Genomic DNA, 13,062 nt, shown 5'->3' with positions numbered 1-13,062 from the left:
CAGGAGATGATAGCACTGTTCATACCGTTCAAACTTACCTCGGTAATCATAAGCACCTAGATAGGGTACGGAGTACTATCAATATGATATATCTTTTTTGGTACAGATTAAACATACAGTATGTACGGAGTACCGGAGTATTACCTTAGGTAAGTAATGCGGTATCCTTTTTGTTATGGTGCCAGGCAGGGTACAAACGGATTTTCCCAACCGTCGTGTGTGTCGTGGCTGTCAATAAGGTAATTAATAGCCCATTGAATGGCATTCAAAGCCATCCGTAGTCGTTTGCAAAACAATTCGCATTCCTCCAGAGGTCATTCAATTTCATTCCCATCATCCACGATGTTGTTCTTCTGTCATTCTGGGAAGGGGAAAGGGAAAGGGAAAGGGCATCTCCACCATCACCACCAGCACCATCTCGACGATTCCGGCCGGAACCATCGTACTACGAGTCATCTTCGCCAAACACCCATCCACTGAACTCATCGGCGAACTTGACGGCTCCCTTCAGCCAGTAACCGTCTTCTTTGCCCCACGTACGCTCGGCCTCGAGCATGGCGCGACAGCCCTTGACGAAATGGGCGTCGAATCGATGCGGGCCTTCCAATGCGGCTTTGGTGACAAAGTCCCAGCCCCGACCTTGCGTGTCGTAGCGGGTTACGAATTCCTTGTTGATGACCGGCCGGTTCTGCGTGATGTAGATGGACAATGCGATCAGAAGCCACTCGCGCACGAGCGGTAGATGGTGCTGGCCCTCGAGGAACGGGGTCAAGATCCGCACAGCGTGCGACGTCGTGAGCAGATGCACGAGCAGGAAGTCGTAGCCGTGTCCCCCGACGCTGCTGGCGGATGACGTGTGCAATGCCACGGCGAGTTCCTGGCTCTGAGCAAAATCCTTGGTCGGGTCGGTGATTTTCCATGCGTACCAGTGCTCCAGGAGGATCGAGCTGAGCACGGGGTCTGTCCAGAGGTGGTCGAGCTTGTCGTCGTGGGCCGGGCCGTCAAAGGCGTGGTCGAGACGCTTGTCGGCCTGGACGCGTGCGAAGACCTCGAAAATGTTGTTCGTCGTGTACGTCGGGACCGGCTTGTTCTCGAAAAGTTTGGCCAGTGTCGGGTTGTAACATGTCGCCGCAAGCCCGAGCGCTTCCATCGCGACTTCGCGGGAGTTCAGTTCATATGCGTATCCCAGGTGGATGAGCGGATGGCCCAGACCGGCAGTGAGACAGTTGAATATGGGCTGGCGGTTGGGGGAACTGGTGGAGCCACGCTCGAAGAGGAATTTTTCGACCACGGCTTTCCAGTCGTAGCCTTGCAGGACGAGCTGGTCCTCGAAGAAGTCGACAAAGGCGCGCTGGTAGGGCTTTCGGCCGAGAAACTCTCTGTAATCGTGCAGGGCGATCTCCGACGGCGAGTCCTGCCAGTGCTCTAGATTGTCGCGGGCCGAGACATCTTCGTAAATGTCGTTTAGGTGGTCCGCCGTGCTGCCGAAGAGGTAGGCCGAGCCGAGGATCTGTACAATAGGTCAGTTCAACTCAATGGCTACATTCTGTACCTGGTTCGATTCGTGGCTCGAGTTCAGGAAGGCCGGTGCTGGATGGGCAGAGAGACGGGAGTGAGAGGAAGGGAGGAATAGGCTCAGACGAGGGTGTATGCACATGAGGAGTATGATTGTGGAAGCGTAAATTGTTGTACAAGATGGAGAATGTGGCATGGTTGAGTTTGACGAGGTGCTTGAGGCGGCGCGCCCGTTTGTCGCTGGAGACTTCGATGTCGTGGACCTCGACCGAGGGGAGGGTTATCGCTTGCGTGGTCTTTGAGCGACCGAAGCCGAATTTCGGTAGGGACGATGGGACGAATGATGAGAACATGGTTGGTTAGTACTTCATGAGGTGGGCATGATTAATCGTGGATAGGGTATGGAAGTAAGCGGAGGCCATAGTACAATATATACAAGTATGTACGGAGTAGTCGTGGTAGAGCTGACGTCGAGGTCTGGATTCCATTTCTCCGCCTTTGCATTTCATAGTGTAATACGCTACCCTAACAATTTACGTCGGAGCATATGACGTTGGTGTGAAGTTTCCTTGCCACAGTATTTGTCCCATCACGCCTCAACTTCTTCCCGTCGGACAACAGCGATCGTGTTGCTTATTTCGAATTGGCAAGGATTCCAAAAGGCTTGGGGAAAAAGGAATGGCATCCATTCGGCGACGCTCATGCACAAGCTTTGGCCCGACTCGTATGGCAAAGATAACATGATCTTAGCGCTCTGTCCGTCATGCCTCACAGGGTGTTGCTTCGCGCTGCTTCTCGTGTTGAGCGGGTCGAGGCTTGGACTGCGTTCGTATTATCCAGCCTCATGATGTCGCCCCCCACTGGATTAACTGTGAGCCGAAAGCTAAGCGAGCTACATGGCTGCCCATGTTTCCGTGCATCTTCCTTGTGTTCGCAGGGTGCAGACCTCGCCCTGCTTGCAAGCCCTCCGTCGACGAGATTTATCGCAGCTTGCCCAGGCCACTATATCCTCCTTTCCACCTCGAATCTAACCGCATGGCGGCTTCAGACCTTTAACGCAGTGAACAGCCTGTGTCGCATTCTGTCCGATGCCCAGGAGGGCCTAGAGTGACGAAATCTCCCATCTCGAGCAGCAGCAGCTTCGACTGACAACGGTTGATGCGCCGTCATGATTGCTCTAGGGAGCACATGCAAGATGCGTTTGAAAGTCTTGCTCTTCGGGCCCATGATCGCCGTTGGTTGGGCAGGCGAGACTCTGCTGAATTTGACGTCCTGCTTGTCTCATTACCCAAGCATCAAAACATTTACTTCGATTCTGACTCGGTACCCTCAGGCTTGGGATACGGCCAACGTCGGAAACGTAACGAGTCAGTTTCCATTATGTGCTACGTGCTGCTCATACATAAGTTTTAGGTGAACCACAGGCTGACGAGCTGCATTGATCAAGTCTTGATTCCCTCGGACGACGCGGTTTCTGAATACCTCAGTTCCGAGGGCTTTGGTGGAGACACCGACGCCTTTACCGAAGCGTTGGTGACTTATCACCTTCTGCAGGGGACACATAGCATGATCGAGATCCAAGAGTCAACGAAGTTCATTCCAACTTTCCTCACAAACACCAGTTATGAGAATGTCACTGGCGGACAGAGGGTCGAGGCTCGGTCTTCTGGAGACGACATATATTTCTTGTCGTGTAATAGAACCCGGTCCAATGTGATCCACGCTGTGCACATGAAACACCTGCCACTTCACAGAAGAGCCTTTCAACTAATTCAAGTCCAGGACATATATTACTTCGGAGCCAATTACACATACAACGGAATCATACACATCATTGACAACGTCTTGGACATTCCCGAGGATTATGGCGATGTTGTTTCAGAGGCCTCACTCCATGGCCTCGTCCAAGTCCTCAGTCAGACACCGCCATCAGAACGCTTGAATACTATAATTGCGGAGAAAGGTGATTGGACATTGTACGAGTATACGCTTCTGACCTTGAGCCATGGTTTCGTGTCTTTTTTTGTGGTAGTCCTGTAACTGACCGGACGTGAGTTATGCAGCTTCGGCCCAAACAGCAGCACGATCCACACCGAAGGCATGACTGCACAAGATATCTACGACCTCCAAGCCTACCATTTCTTGGAAGAAGTCAGATACTCGACCGACCTCACCAATGGCACTCAGTTTCAAACTCTGCAAGGCAAGAACGTCGCGATAACCGTGGACGGTGACGGCACAATCTATGTCAACGCCGCCAAGATCATTGACCCTGACTACCTCTGGGCTAAGGGGGTCGTCCACCTTATTGAGACGTAGGTACTGTATCACATCAGCAACGTTGTGGCCGGAAATTCCCAGTGGCCTTACCGATCATCTTGTTTATTCCCCCTGCCTGTGTTTGCGTACTGTAAACACAAACTGACCCGCGCGGTTTTCGTCTCACAGGGCGATGGATCCCAACGACACGTCCGCAAGACCTGCTCTTGACAACGCAACCGGACCTCCTCCACCACCGGCTTCCTCAGCATCGGGCCTCAGCACGGGAGCCCAAGTCGGCATTGGAATTGGCGCCTCAGTCGGCGGCTTGGTGCTTGTAGCGGCTGTGTGGCTTCTGCTACGTCGACACCGGCGCAAGTCCCAACGGACCCGACGCGTGGGAGAGGTGCAACAGTTGGATTCTCGCGAGAAAGGTGGTAGGCCTAAAGAACTTGAGGCAAAGGACATTTACCCAGAACTGCCCGGACCAGGCCAGGAAGACATTCGCCATGAAATGGACAGTACGGAGCGGTCGACAACAGTCCATGAGCTGGATTAACGGAAACATCAAACATCAAACATCAAACATATCGAACCCATCGAACCATATCGAACGATCGGTATACCAGCGATACTCGGACGCACCATGGGGGATGACCGGCAGCTATGAATCGTTGCAGGTCCCGACAGGACGCAGACCAGGGGTTCTTGAGGCTAACAAGGAGCAAGGCAGATATCCTGTGCCATGAGTAATTAGGCCGCACCGAGGAAGGGAGTCAGGAACGGGTCATGACACACGCATGTGCTCAGTCATCAGGACGAGAAGTATGAGAGGGGGAGAAATGGTACGGGATGAGAGGGAGAGAAATGGTACATCGACTGAGCTTTGCCTATACAAATATTCATAAGAAGAGCGTGGAAATGATGTAGAGAGCTTTGGGAAGAAATTGGACTGCCTGGGGTATATCATGGTGGGTACCTAGGTAGCTATCACGTAGCTTTTGAAGTTGCCTAATCATCTTTCATGCCCAATGCGAAATTTGATATTCATTCCAATAGCTTGTCAGTCACATCTGCTGCACATAGTTTTCCTGATACAACCCCCCTTGAAGAATCTCCCTCACTAGCATTCTGGATGCCCGGGCGCTTCATTTCACGAACCAGGTCAACCAATTTCCCGACCACCGTATACCTCAAGCAGAAGACCCGCAACCAGGGTGCCACTGTGATCAAGGATCCAATATCTCAATCGGCTCAGCTTTGACGACAACTTTGGGCTCGACTTCGACAGTTGTAGCAGTGGTTGTGTCAAGCTCGTGTTCGGCATCGGCGTCCGCATCCGCATCGACATTCGAACTGAGTTCAGCAGTGGCCGGGCCAACTGACACATCAGTCTTGGTACTGCTATTGACGGTTGACGCGGCCACTGGTGCAGCGGCACTGGTAGGCTGTTCTGAGGGATTGGTTGGCTGTGCTGCATCAGTTTCAGTGTTGTTTTTGTCTGGTGCGATGGCCTCGACAGAGTGCAGAATTGGAGAGGAGGTGGTCTTCTCATGTGGTTCAACTTCAGCAGGGGTGGGTGCTTGGGCAATTGGTGCGTTCTGAGCTGGAGCGGTCACGGAATTTTCCGCGGCAATCTGACCGTCACTCGACCCTGGGGTGTCGATGTCGAATTGAAAATTCTGTGGATTACCGGCATACAGTGGCATATTGAGCAAGTCTTCGTAAGACCTGGAATGTGGGTTGAGCGAGATGTTGTCGATCATGCTGTCGTTTGAGACTGTGGAGGCAACGGGAGCCATGGCAGACTGTGCCCAAGGATTGAGACTTGGTCGTTGATTGAGCCATGGACCGTAGTTGTAAGCCTGATGCATTGGATAGGCAGAGCTGGTGGCCGTCGGCATTGGGAAAGGCTGATAGTAGGCAGAGGCAGCGGGGGTCCCGTATCTGTTCACATAAGAGGGATAGTAATAGGCTGGTGCGTAGGCTGCTTCTTGCTTCGCTGCGACCCGATTCGGTTCACGCTTGACAGCATCGGCAGTCAGTGTAAGCAACTCCTGATCGAGGGCATTGCTAGTCGGTTCCTCTTTGATGAGAGCCTCTTGCATGATGGGTAGCTCAGCAGTGAGACTATTGCTGGCATCAGAGGTCGAGAAGTCAGCTTCTTTCTTGATAAGCGGGGAGTTGGCCAGGGCTGAGCTCGCTGCAGTTGATGGTTCCGTCTTGATGTTTGGCTGGGTCCAGAAAGGGTTGTCGTATTGCTGGCTAGGCATGACTGGAGATGGCCAGGGAGTGGTGTCGTATTGCTCCAGCTTGACTCTCTTGTGCATGAAGTCCTGCTGCATCTCTTTTGCCTGCATAGGACGTTTCCCCTTAGCGAGCCGTTCATTTTCTTCCTCAAGAAGAGCTCTTTTGCCTTTCGCTGCTTTCTCCTTTGCAGATTTGCCCTCGCCCTCCTTCTCTTTCCTGGCTCTTGGTGGTTTTGCCTGGTTGGACATCCCTTCGAACTGCGTTCTCATACGGCTGTATCGCATTCGTGCTGCATGGCCATTTGAGATGTCAAGACCGGCTGCCACTTGGTTCCAATCGATTGATCGAAGATCGAGTTGCTTCAGGATGGCGTACAGGAACATGGGTGTCTGCCCGTCTTGAGCGAAGTTCTTGGTGCGTCGATTGTAAGCCATGATGAAAACTGGCCGATCAGTTCAGGCAGGGTTGTGTGAACTAGGGACTTCTGCAAACTTCGCAGTTGTAAATGTGTGAGGAGTGATAAGTTGTGAGAAACATTCTTCGGAGCAAAATATATCCTCCTGTGAGTGAGATTGCCTTTGTGAGAATCACCATCAACTCAGCAACACGCTCCAGTGGCTCCTGGATGAGGCTTTGTTCATGGCTGCGGCGCCAAACAAAGTGTGCCCCCTCTGCAGGTGGCTGGAACCGAAGCAAACCTTAAGAGACCAGAAGGAATAATGATTGATGTTGATGTGTACACAAAGCCGATGTTATAGCTTATTGTCAAACTGCAATGCACCACTCATCATGTAGTCTTGCTCTTCTGGCTGTTCTCCAAACTTGACGTGCTCACGGCCACCTCGGGATGTCCACCAAGCAACACAACTTGCAGCTCGGTCAACATCCATTTCATCATCACTAAGAGTCTCCCATAGCCGTTGTTGGCATTGTTGCTTTTGTGATGAATTCCTCATTGTGTGCAAGAGATCAGCAGCCAAAGGAAGCCATTCTTCCAACAATGGAATAGGGAGCGAACTCAAACAGTCGATGACGGAAAGCAACAGAACAGCCTTTTCTGACAAAGGTTGGTCGCCCTCGGTGGAAACACCTGGGTTATGTGGTAGCAGATCTTCCGAAGCGTGCTCCATGCGTTCCCTGAGCAGATCAAGAATAACAGCCTGCATCAGCGGCATAGACACCGCAATTTTTGACGGCGGAGCTGCAAGTCGTACAATCGACTTAACCGCGAACCTAAATTGCCGAGCTGTCAATGGCCTTGGGAAGCTCTGAAGCAGTGTCTCGACGTAGAAAGGCATGTTGTTGGCTGCCACTTCGGCATTTTGTGGTGCAGCTACAATGGCCAGCATGACACTGTGTGCCGCTTCGAAGATCTCACCCAACCTTGGATCGCCTCGAGGGTCGACATATGGTGCAGCAGCATTAAATAATAGTTCTTGACTCAATCGTGGTGACGCTATCAGGGTGAAATGTTCGGCGGTGTTCAGGAAAAACAAATCGTACAGACGGTCAAGAGGATGAAGAGGTATTCGTCCTAATTCGACCGGGCGGATTGTCTCCAAGAAATTTTCTGACTGAGCCTGGTATCGACTTAGGATGTCAATAGATGTAAAGTTGACAAATGTGTACTGGGAGGAGGATATGAGTCCAAATCGATGTGATATGAAATAGGTGTCGCGTAAAATGTGTAAGGTTTGCATGGCCACTCCTGGAGCAGTGGTGTCAGAGGCCAGGTTAGGGTCACAGAGGACCCTCCCTAGAACAGACCGAAGGATTATGACAGTAGCGAACATTGTATCTCGCAGCAGTTGAAGAAGGACAGGAAATGTTTTGCTTGTCGTCTCCTGGTCCAGATACTCAGCTTCTTCCCTAGGATCGGCCTCGGATAATTTGTTCTGTCTCCATGACGTTGCGAGGTTCCTTGCGAATTCTGCGATTTTATTCGTACTGTAGACAATCAACATTGGATCTTGCACGTTGTCGATGCAACAAGCTGTCAGACGCGACAATGACCCAAGCGCTGAGATGAGGCTTCTGGATTTGATCTCGGTGACTTTTCTAAATGAGGTCGAATTCACCGGCCAGTTGAACCTCTGTCCCGAAGACTGTCGAGTGTCATTGTCAACGGCTCCAATCCAGTACGCTTGCTCGAGACCTTCCCTAGAGAAGAAGGTCGCGTCGACCAGGACCGGTAGCAGCAGATCATAACGCACCTGCGCACGGTGGTAATGTGATAGAATTGGGAAGCTGTGGTTTAGAACAAAGATGACCGCCAGCTCGCAATTCGGTTCTGAATCTTTCTGTAGTAATGCGAGATTGGACGCCGTCACCAATGCTGCCTCAAGTTTGTTGCGCAGATCCGGCCGCAGCTCTTCAAAGTTCCGAGACTGGAACGCAAGCAGAAGCCCACCGATCAACAGTGTATGTCTCCAGCGTGGTGACTTGTCGTCAGCTCCATGTACGACTGCTTTGACCCATTCTCCGACAGATAAATGACTCCGCAAATGTTCGCGAGCAGGGTTTTGTTTGTCTTCGATCAATCGGAGAACTGCGGTGTAGAAGACGGAAAAGATCTGGCGACAGCGTGAAAGTTCGATCGGTTGTGGGTAGAGCAGATCATGCGACATCAGATGGGAAGTCAACAGGGTGACATTGAGGGAGTTCGATAACCTGGAGAGGAGGTTCGTCGCGGTTGGTAGCAGTCTGTTCAAAGAGTCAGCGCATTTCAATGTTTAGCGGAGGGCGAATTACCTTAGCGAATCATCTGGATAGTCCGAGGCTTGCAGTGACCGCAATAAGGTCGCCAGCGACCTGTCCATTGCGTTGTTACAATGCGGTTCGCCGGGAAGCGAAGGAATGAGGCTTCAAAGTGATGTTCTTCAAGATGAGATGCGCGGGACATTACAATAGTTGGGCTCAAGCCGAGGTGCAGCCTCGTCTCATATTGACCAATAGCGTCCAGCAAGGCTGTCTATGTCCTCGGGAGAGCTATCTAGGTACCTACCTGGCATGTAGAACAGTCCGTCAATAGCTTCAAGCAGAACAAGTCACTACCCTTAGTCTTGGTCTTGAAAGAGCATCCTGTCAGCTCAAATAGCTGTACCACCTCTTGCTTGTCCTGATCAATTGAGTCTCTTCGACAGACTCTCTGCCTTCTCCTTCGTCATCCCCATCAAATCCAGCCCTTTCTTGCCCATGAAAAGCTCATAAACCAACACTCCAAACCCGACAATCATCACGGGCCCAGCCACCATGTGAGTTATCGACACGACTGCCTCTTGCCATTCTGCTGCGCCGCTGGACCCGGCTTGCGACGCCGCAATCGGGAGTATATGCTTCGCACCCCTGCAACAGAGTTAAACACAGTAAATCCATGATAGTGGAGGTACGACTTTTTCAAGAGCGAGTATGGTAATTGCTTCTTCCAATGTTAGATAGGGTTAGGCGAGGAGGGCCTACCAGTAAGCGTTGACGGCTTCAGTAGTGACAGTGATCCAACCAGAATTCATACCCCAAACCACAAAAGTCTGCTGGAGAGGAGAAAGTTCGAGGATATCCGTCTGTTCCACAAGCAAGCCTGTGATGAAGATCATGCAACCTGAACACCGATAACCGTGTTAATATGGAGGCACTCAGCGACGTCCCAGTCGACCCATTATCTGGCGGATGTGGACTTGAGACAATATGATGGATGGATGGAGACATACCTATAGTCATGGCTCCGACGTGGGCTGTCACGGCCAGACGCGGAAAGGGCGTGTTGGGAATATGGGGTCCCCACAAGAGGCCCAGGAAGAGCATCCCTGCTCCGGAAGCAATGAGCTGAAGTCCTGCGCGATGTTGAGTCATGATTGCAAGTAGGGGTTCTGTTCGTTGGTGGCAAAACTCTTGTTAGGTGCGGTGAGATAGTACCAGGACCTTCGAACATCAGGCTGCAAAGATTTTGCCTTGCGAAGGGCACAGAGGGTCCTCCTTATACTTCAGTCTGTGTCGCGTACGGATCATGGTGGGAGTCTCATAATCGCTGTGATATCACACGGGTCAAACCTCAAGATGGTAAGTGGTCTGCTCGAGATAGCACTTGAAGCTAAGTAGGTGCTCCTACATACTGTCACATCAATTCTTGGGAGTTGTTACGGCAATGTCACTGCTCAGTGGACAGCCATTTCAGCTCATTCGGTGGCTTGAGGTGACTATGCGAATCGCTCAGCCAGCCACATCTCACGTTCGCTTAGCTGCGCATCCCCAACCATCAATTCGGGGTTGTAATGCTAGCGAAGCGAGTACTGAGCACTCGTTCTACGTTGAAGAGGAATTGAGACAGCGACCGGTCCGTTGCTCTGTCACATACAATCTGCTGAGAAGTCTGGAGGTGACGCACCAAATGAGGTTGGACAGGATGCACTGGAGATTCCAAATTGTGGTTCAGCCACGTACCGATTGATCAATTGCGTCACGCAGGGCTCTTGTATCCTCTTTCCCAACCATACAGTCTCATGCCATATCTACGTCGCCACCACCAGTCTCGTCGGCAGATCCCTCAGTCTCATCACTCATGTCGAGGTCAAATGGGGTGACAGAGTTTCTCGGTGTATACACCAAACGCAGGGTCATACTCATGACCGTAAGCGCCCTGCCGTGGGGAAGGTGTCTCTTCGTGCTCCAATTCTGACATCTCTGGAAATTCCGAGAGGTCATCCCCTTGCTCAGGGCTGGTAGTTTCATCTTCCTCTCTAGGAGTGGCAACGGATGGACTCGCGCCTAGGTTGATGTAGTCAAGTAGAGCACCCTGTGGAAACCGAACTCTTGCACCATTTTGCACGCGTTAAAATTCGAAGGTCTCACAACCATCATGGCTAAAATTGGGAAGATGAATCGAGTCCAGCACAAAATCTTTTCTTTGAGACAGTTTTCTGAATAGGGATGACCAGTGAACGGCCCGGCACATTTCTTTCAACACCAAATGTTTCAATCTTTGTTGGTTGACAAGAAACTGTGCTAGCCAACTTGTGGTAAAGTAGATCATTTGAGAGCAAAGGGAGCGAAGTTCTGGGAACTTCACCCTCGGTAGCCATCCATGGAGCCCATCTGCCGAAAACTGGTTCTTTGAAGACGACCCGAGGCAGATCTTGAGATTTCTCAACTTCGAAGCTTTGGACAAGGCCTTCAGGAGGCGATATGCGTGTGGGTGCCTATTGAGATTTGGGTCCGAACGCGCTCTGTGGCATCTGTGTTTTAACTCCAGACGCAATGTCAAACTGGTCAAATTCCGGAAGGCGCCTGCCCAGGCACTGTCCGAGATTCGATGGCCCAAATTCATGTCAATCGTGTCGAGATCGAGCCCACGATCGACAAGAAGATGTTGGTCAGGCCGAACCTCCAGATGCTGAATGTTGTGGTTGCAGTACTGATCTCCCATTGCTCGGCAAATGTCCAGAAATCCACGTGCAGGCCAGGCAGTGACAGTGTGCGTTTGCAGAACAGCGCGTACACCGGCGTGAGCGATGGGGAATAGGTCGAGGAATTCCTTCAAGGCATCGGTGCGTCTGAAATCGAGGTGATTGACTGTGAAGTTATTCAAGGCTTCAGTACACACAACATGCCGTAGATTCGGAAGCCGTCGAAATGCGGACCGACAGGTCAGGTACAGAATGTCGCTCTTCTCTAGCATTGCCTTTTCAGCATAGAGGTCGACGATTGCCTGCATTCCCCGTTCGACTACCACTTTGGCCAACGATAGTAGGTCAATTGTAGTGCTGCAATCTTCTTCGCTGAGTCCTAGTGGTACGTCCCAGTCCTCTACGAGGAAAGCTTTGACAGAGGTATGATGCGGATGCTGAATTTGACACTAATCTTCGATAACATTTGGGGTCCTTGAAGTTGTGATGAATTCTTACATGATGTTGGCGAGCCGCTGCAATCCATTGTTGGGGTGCCCAAGCGAAAGACCACTCAGACCTAGTTCGTAGTATGACAGTTCTTCCACAAACTGCGACAAATTGGGACTGTCCACAACACCGTAGACCCGGTCTAGTGTCAGGATGGTGAAGGAGATCTTGCGAAATAGGATGGGAGTAACGTGTGCTGCGAGAATTTTGTTGGTTAGCTTCAGACGTTTGAGGTCTTGAGGCTTGAGCGGCCGCAACACCTGCTGAAGGGTCTCCGAAGGTATCTGATCAAGCATCTTGAACACGCGCCCGTAGAGAGATGCGAAGGGAGATGAACACGATGCGATCAAACCTGGAAGTCGCGTGGGCGATGGGCAGGCATCGAGTTGTCGCTGCACGTCCAGGACTTCATTTCAAAATTCGTGACAGGACTCACTGAAAAGGAAATGGAAGTGAGACAGCAACTGCCAGTTCACTTGCTTTGGCAAAGGTGAAGTCAAGGTCAACAAGCCAGCTAGAAGACTTCACAAGGGGGAGTACTCTGTACCAAGAGCGGAAGATCAAGCTCCACCGTACACAACCATGACAGTAATGCTTCGCCGTGGTAGCCACGACGGAGCATTAAATCATTAAGTGCAGGAAAAGAAAGGGTACGAAAAGGCAAACTCCGCCAGCAACTCTGCGACGAAGACCACATGCCAGTCACATCAGTACCATTACTGTCGCTCGTTGTTTGCAATCGCGACAAGATGTGAGATTCTTGGAAAGATCTGATCCTCTCCAGCGAATTCTTGATCAGCAGAGCCATCTTACCTGAGCGGTCGCACCACCATATTCTTGCTGCCAACCGGACCTCTCGTCGAATGGTATATTCGGGCTCATTCCTGCGAGCGCTCTTGACTGCCTCGCGAGCTGAGACGACATGCTGCACCACAAAGGTAGGATCCCTGCCAGGCAACGGTACCCTCCTACCAAACTTCTACCTGAACGTGGGTTAAATAAAGCTCAAAGCCAGCCGCATGTTGTATAACGCTCGACCCGCGCTGTGGCTTTCGGCGGATTTGTCGTCCTTGCAAGTGACATCATGTTACAGGCGACGACCGAAAAACCAAGCACGTCACCACTTTTTTAATGATTCCGCGCAAGTTGG

At 51.4% G+C, this 13,062-nt stretch overlaps 6 protein-coding genes across 6 annotated transcripts; 1 reads left to right on the top strand and 5 right to left on the bottom strand.

The window, feature by feature from the left end:
* Positions 1-91: 91 nt before the first annotated feature.
* PV05_04013 (uncharacterized protein) lies at positions 92-1,954 on the bottom strand. Its single transcript, XM_013464701.1, has 2 exons — positions 1,656-1,954; positions 92-1,510 (listed from the first exon to the last, which is right to left on the bottom strand). Exons 1-2 carry the CDS (start codon positions 1,866-1,868, stop codon positions 446-448), a joined length of 1,278 nt encoding a protein of 425 aa, XP_013320155.1. The 5' UTR covers positions 1,869-1,954; the 3' UTR covers positions 92-445.
* A 756-nt stretch (positions 1,955-2,710) lies between these two features.
* Positions 2,711-4,721, top strand: PV05_04012 (uncharacterized protein; the record flags this gene model as incomplete). The annotated part of the gene is made up of 4 exons (XM_013464700.1): positions 2,711-2,875; positions 2,929-3,491; positions 3,579-3,830; positions 3,964-4,721. 4 exons carry the CDS (start codon positions 2,711-2,713, stop codon positions 4,331-4,333), a joined length of 1,350 nt encoding a protein of 449 aa, XP_013320154.1. The 3' UTR covers positions 4,334-4,721.
* Positions 4,722-5,003: 282 nt separating this feature from the next.
* PV05_04011 (uncharacterized protein) lies at positions 5,004-6,458 on the bottom strand (the record flags this gene model as incomplete). The annotated part of the gene is made up of 1 exon (XM_013464699.1): positions 5,004-6,458. One exon carries the CDS (start codon positions 6,456-6,458, stop codon positions 5,004-5,006), a length of 1,455 nt encoding a protein of 484 aa, XP_013320153.1.
* A 318-nt stretch (positions 6,459-6,776) lies between these two features.
* PV05_04010 (uncharacterized protein) lies at positions 6,777-8,843 on the bottom strand (the record flags this gene model as incomplete). The annotated part of the gene is made up of 2 exons (XM_013464698.1): positions 6,777-8,727; positions 8,776-8,843. 2 exons carry the CDS (start codon positions 8,841-8,843, stop codon positions 6,777-6,779), a joined length of 2,019 nt encoding a protein of 672 aa, XP_013320152.1.
* A 303-nt stretch (positions 8,844-9,146) lies between these two features.
* On the bottom strand, positions 9,147-9,873 carry PV05_04009 (uncharacterized protein; the record flags this gene model as incomplete). Its single annotated transcript, XM_013464697.1, has 3 exons — positions 9,147-9,369; positions 9,484-9,622; positions 9,732-9,873. 3 exons carry the CDS (start codon positions 9,871-9,873, stop codon positions 9,147-9,149), a joined length of 504 nt encoding a protein of 167 aa, XP_013320151.1.
* Positions 9,874-10,588: 715 nt separating this feature from the next.
* Positions 10,589-12,208, bottom strand: PV05_04008 (uncharacterized protein; the record flags this gene model as incomplete). Its single annotated transcript, XM_013464696.1, has 4 exons — positions 10,589-10,785; positions 10,870-11,872; positions 11,922-11,938; positions 11,983-12,208. 4 exons carry the CDS (start codon positions 12,206-12,208, stop codon positions 10,589-10,591), a joined length of 1,443 nt encoding a protein of 480 aa, XP_013320150.1.
* Positions 12,209-13,062: the final 854 nt, after the last annotated feature.

This window comes from Exophiala xenobiotica (genome assembly GCF_000835505.1).
Source record: "Exophiala xenobiotica strain CBS 118157 unplaced genomic scaffold supercont1.2, whole genome shotgun sequence".
NCBI lineage: Eukaryota > Fungi > Ascomycota > Eurotiomycetes > Chaetothyriales > Herpotrichiellaceae > Exophiala > Exophiala xenobiotica.
The sequence above is the reverse complement of the archived record's forward strand: the minus strand, read 5'-3'. Positions and strand labels throughout refer to the sequence as shown.

Excerpts from the sequence above, each read along its gene's own strand:
- PV05_04013 (XM_013464701.1), bottom strand. The coding sequence starts at position 1,868 with ATGTTCTCATCATTCGTCCCATCGTCCCTACCGAAATTCGGCTTCGGT. Across the intron at positions 1,511-1,655 it reads TCCACAATCATACTCCTCAT|ATCCTCGGCTCGGCCTACCT; the intron begins GTGCATACACCC and ends CCTATTGTACAG.